Source organism: Penaeus monodon, chromosome 16 (genome assembly GCF_015228065.2).
Source record: "Penaeus monodon isolate SGIC_2016 chromosome 16, NSTDA_Pmon_1, whole genome shotgun sequence".
Lineage (NCBI taxonomy): Eukaryota > Metazoa > Arthropoda > Malacostraca > Decapoda > Penaeidae > Penaeus > Penaeus monodon.
Window position 1 is genome coordinate 30,640,117 of NC_051401.1, and position 5,414 is coordinate 30,645,530.

At 42.7% G+C, this 5,414-nt stretch overlaps 1 protein-coding gene across 1 annotated transcript in view; it reads left to right on the top strand.

Moving 5' to 3' along the window:
• LOC119583143 overlaps positions 1-4,779 on the top strand; it is a 4,883-nt gene extending 104 nt beyond the window's left edge. Inside the window, exons 1-3 of the mRNA XM_037931651.1 lie at positions 1-72; positions 4,235-4,446; positions 4,634-4,779. The exon at positions 1-72 is cut by the window's left edge and continues 104 nt beyond it. Of these exons, the coding sequence (XP_037787579.1) occupies positions 1-72; positions 4,235-4,446; positions 4,634-4,768 (419 nt within the window). The 3' untranslated portion in view covers positions 4,769-4,779. The remainder of the gene's footprint in view (positions 73-4,234; positions 4,447-4,633) is intronic.
• Positions 4,780-5,414: the final 635 nt, after the last annotated feature.

The following is a 5,414-nucleotide window of genomic DNA, read 5'->3' on the forward strand; positions in this document are numbered from 1 at the left end:
CTGCAGGTACATCCAAGCACTACAACCAGAGGAAAACACACCTGCACTCTGGAACAGTTTTTACTGATCATGGTAACTAGACAAGCTTTTTGTTTGTGTCAATGAGGCAGTTAGATCGTATTATGATACTAGTTAATTTAAATGCAGAACAGTAAGCAAAGGACTGTGTAGTACCTTCTGAATTTAGTAATTGTTTATTGCATAAAAATGAATCAGGAATTTTCTGTTAGTATTTTCTCCTCCATTTTGTTTTATATCAACACATGTATATATAAATGTTTTTGGAGTATGCTTAATTAACCCCCTGGGTCAGGGTGACATGACCATCATGTCATGAAATAAATTGGCTGAGTGCTGGGTGATGTGAACATGCTGTCATGGAAAATTAATCTGAGGGCCAGGTGATGTGAATATGCTGACATGAGAATTTTGGTTGAAGGCCTAGTTGACGGGACTGACTAGCCACGAATGCACAAAGTTCTTGGAGGATGATTATACTCATAGGCATTTTAGGAAGAAGACTCTCTGCATTGTTTGCCATCAATGATCTATGACTGGAAGGTCCGATACTCCTTCTATGCGCATGAGGCCTGTTTCCTCCTGCCCTAACTAGTGGTGTATGGTTTAATTACAGAAAACTGAATATTTTTAGTATATAAAAAATTTGAAAATACAAATGTTACTTAATGTTATTGTTACTCGTACAGAATTTATTGACTAGACTTACCTAGAGAGATGATATGGGAGAGATTTTACCACTTGATGTAGTATCAGAGTGACAAAAATAGACTTTGGGAAATGGCAAAAGCAAAAAATTTTAATCCAGACAAGAGATGAGACATTGCCAAAATGATGCAAGGATATTTGACCCCCGCGCACGAAGGTGTATTTGGGTGTGAGATGGGCCTACAAGCTGACATTATGGGGAGAGTTGCCACTTAATAAGCCTAACCCCTGTGATCCGGATGAATTGACCTTCACGGCCATGATAAAGTTTGGCTTGAAGTGCGAGTTACTTGACATGCTGCATGTGAAAATTTGCCTTAGGGGCTGAGGTGCAGTAACTTGCTATCATGAGAACTGGGCATAACGCCCAGGGCGAAGGCGAATTCCATCTCCTCTGGAGACATTAGAGCCACTGAAGCGTTCCAAGGCTTGGCTGAATGGGAATCAAGTCTTGCGTCTTCCATGGTGTGGGTAGGGGCTCGTACAACTGCTGAGAAGGGACAAGAACAGTTCATTCAGGAAATCTTGCTAGAGATCAAATGGCATGTTCTTGGTAAATGACCTTCGCCACTGGCTACCACGCCTGAGAAAACTGAACTCTAAGCCCCTCTCACAATGGATTGCAATCTGATCAAGCGGTGGACGGATCATCTCGGATCATGTTGGGGTTCTTGACGTTGGGCTGAGTTTTTGAACAGTTGTACCATGTAGACGCCGCTCAACAGTAGCTTGGATGCAAGACTATGGTATTCAGTGCTTGGTTGCGGAACCCACCATCAGCGAGGAAACCTCCTACCCTAACAGAGGTAGGCTGGCGATTTTCAAAGGTTAGAGTGGGAATGCTGCAGGCATATGTGATATCCCTGCTGAACTGCTAAAGGCTGTGGGTGAACCTAATGCTCAGGCCTGCATACCATCCTGACTGCCATTTGGCAGTCTGGTACCATTTCCCCCTTACCTGTTGAGGGGGGGTAATCCCTCTCTGAAGGGGAAATGGGATTGTTTGGGATTGTAGCAACTACCGTGGCCATTACATCTGCTCATTATACCAGGCAAGGTTCTCGCCCACATGCTTCTGAAACTGATCCGCATCCACCTACTGAGAGGCCAGAGACCCGGAGCATTCTGGGATTTAACTCCTGGCAAGTCCCCGATAGACCATATACTAGTGCTTTGAGTAATGTGGAACGTTGTCGTGAGTTTGGATGTGGGTTGCTTTGCAGCCTACATCCGACCTCAAGAAGGCGTTTTTGAGACTCGGTGCTTCGGAATCACTATGGGATATCCTGAGGCCAAGGGGAATTCCAACAGCTTACTGGCTTGATAGGCAAGCCTCTATACTGTACTGAAAGGTACTGTAAAGTGTGGTGGGGGTTATGTCGAACTTCTTTCCCTGTTAATTCAGGGGTGAGGCCAAGGCTGTGTCCCTTGCACCACACTTTTAACACTTGTAAATGGACTGGATATGGGCAATCTCTACTACCAAAGTCAGGGTTGAGCAACCACTGAGCAATAATTAAGGTCTCACTTGACTTTGTGCCCGTGATTTGCCATCCTAATCTGAGTCCTTGGAGTCACTTGTGGGCGGCTCTGATGCATTTAGCAATGAGGCGAAGCCGCCTAGGCCTAGGGCTCCTGGACCAGACCAAGGTCCAGGATTTGGGGGCCTGTTAGGGAACCCGTTCAGGTCCGTCCATGCTTGCGGCGAGGACGTTGAAGTAAACAAAAGTTTTACATACCTTTGTAGTAGAGGCCCTAGCTCTGGGTTTCAGACCCAGGAAGTCCAGTAAGAACAAAACGATTGGTCTGGCAACAGGATCCATGAACTCATCAACCAAAGGGTTGGGATGTAGGTACCTATGGCAGAAGACCAGCTGCGTGTCTTCAAGGCTTTGATACTGCCAGTTTTGCTCTATGGAACTGAAAAACCTGTACTCTATATCCAGTGTCTTGGAGGTCTTGTCTTGATGCCTTTTGTAACAAGTCCCCTTCGCCGGATCATGGGGTAAACAGTTGGGCAGGACCACGTTCCAACTGGCAGTTTTACAAAACACCTTGAGACTGGCATGGACCTGTTTACTTGACTTGCATAAATCCGGGATTCGCCACTCAGGATATATGAGCCACCTAGGCTCGCTTCCCAGTGGAACGAGACCCTGCCCGATCAGGTTGTCTCCTGCTGCTGCGAGACAATCCTGGGTGGTAGGAGACCTGTGGGACGACGCTGAGGAGATCGTGGCTTGGGCATCTCACGAGTACCTGTCGCAAAGAATTTAGAGATGGGCCAGTGTGCCCTGCCAGGAGACTCGCTCGCTCTCGAGGGATCCCTCGTGGCTGGAAGCGAAGGGTGGAATGCGGCCATGCGCCGCCTCGGCGTTAGCCCCTTGAGAGATGGATGAGTTGTGACTACCCATTAAGATGATGTGGATCTGTGCAAGAAAACAAATTTATTATCATCTGGATAGAGCACATCAAATGACAAATATAGGGAAACCCCCAAGTTTTTAGAAAATGGTAAAAAAAGCTAAAAAGCCCTTACAGACAAAAAGATAAAATAGACATTGCAAAGGGGAGGCATTTATTCTTATCACTGCACATGAGTGTTTGTGTACACCTCTAGCATCAATAAGCACAGCTGGCAGTGGCCACTCAGTAAACCTAATGCCTGTATTTGTTTTGACCATTGTGATGGCAGTGAACCGCATCCAGATGCAATGGTTTAATCCATTGGATCCTGGTGCTTCCTGGCAATTGTGTGGCCCAATATATGGTCATTAGGCTTACATTAGCAGCTGCTTTGATGGGTGCACAGCTTGTAAGCTGGGGACACATGAACACTTGCATGCAGTGAAAAGATTTTGGAATATTATTTTCTCTTTTTATACATAAGTATATTTAGCTTTTTTGCCATTGTCCAGTGTCCATATTTGTCATTTGATTTGCTTTATCCAGACTCCATATCATCTCTCTAGGTAGTCCATAACTAACTGTAAGAATAATAACAATAAGTAACATATTGTTATTTATGTCCTTTTTTTTTGGGGGGGGGGGAATATTTGATTTTCTGTAACACAACCTGAATAGGATACTGAGCATGGAAATGGCATCCTGGTGCTCTTCCATTCATGGCTTATAGACCACATTCTACATTCGTTTGTCAATGGGAGTTATGCAAAAGCCCCTTTCTAATTGCCAAATGAGTCTAATCAATCCTGGCCTTCAGTTGAAATGTTCACGACGACAAGTATGGGTCACCTTGGCCCCAGCTAGATTTTGCCATGACACCATGTTCACCATCCGCCCCTCAAGCCAAATTTTTTCAAAATGTGTTGCCATGTCATCATGTGTGGGCAGCAAGGCACCTGAATCCAATGGATTAACTCATTTAACTGACATTTTAATGCTTTAACTTCACATTATAGATTGGCACATTGAATTTCATCCCATACATAATTGACTATATAGATGTTAGATTTTGCATTCTGATACCTGGTTCCTTTACTTGCAGATCAAGGCCAAGGTCCCAAGTATTTCACTCCTGGAGGAGGGCACAGTGCCAGCAGGCGAGGCAGTAGAAGTGGTCATATGAGAAGCCGTATCTCCCGAGGCTGGGAGCAGGAGTTTGGGACCTCCACCCTGAGATTTCTGCCTGGACCCAGGCCATCAAAGCACTCACGGAGGGCCAAGGATCAGTCAGCCAGGAAAATAGTGGAACAGGCAGTGAGTTTACTTTGTATGTCACAGGATTATGCTAGTGAATGGTCTATCTTGTTTTGTCTGTGGAGTACCAAATGAAATAAATAAGCCAGTTAAATCAAAGAAGGTTATTTTATTATCTGTTTCTTTAATTGTTATGTTTTTATGTCATCTCCTTTACAAGATAGTAAATATACCCTTAATTTCTTAGAAATTAGGAGAAAGACTGGCAGAATTCAAAAGTCATCCAACAATCTTTCCGGAGCCCCTGTGCCGTCCCTTTCATGGCAGAGGATGTTCCTGTATGCCATTTAGTGCGGTGAGTGTTACTGTTATTGTTTTATAAGTTTTTATTTGAGGTAAGTTTGGCTTAGTAAATTCTTTGTTAAAGGGTATGTGGTTCCTATCAAGTAATAGGATCCATATCATAACTTCTTATTTAAAGTGTGTAGAACATGTGAACTTAATATAAACTTATTTATAGTGTGTATGACATGTCAACGTCAAATTTACGATTCTGTACGTATTGTTAGTTTGTTTAATTTTTGATTTCTTTGTGGGAATGAATTTAAGATGATAAGACTGTGCTGAAAGTCTTGTTAAAGGGAATGATATTTCAATAGAATTAATTTCTTGTTTATTGAAGGAATGTTACGGACATGTTAGAACACTGATTTGATTCAGAAAAAAATGAGTAAATGAAATTCAGGAAAAGAAAGCTTTCCAGCTTTCTTTTCCTGAATATTCAAATGTGAAACTTCCATTTATGTTTCTCCTCAATCCTCAATCCCTTTGACTGCATCCTAGGATTCCACAGCCATTTCCTGTATGTGTCTTAATTAGGAAAAAAAATTTAGATAACTAATCTTAATAATGTTATTCCTTTGTTATTCGGAATAATTGTAAAGATACTATAAGAATGCTCAAAAATTATTTCATATAAAAATGGCTCGAAAAAATCTGAAAATAGATTAGTGCTTTTGCATTAAAAT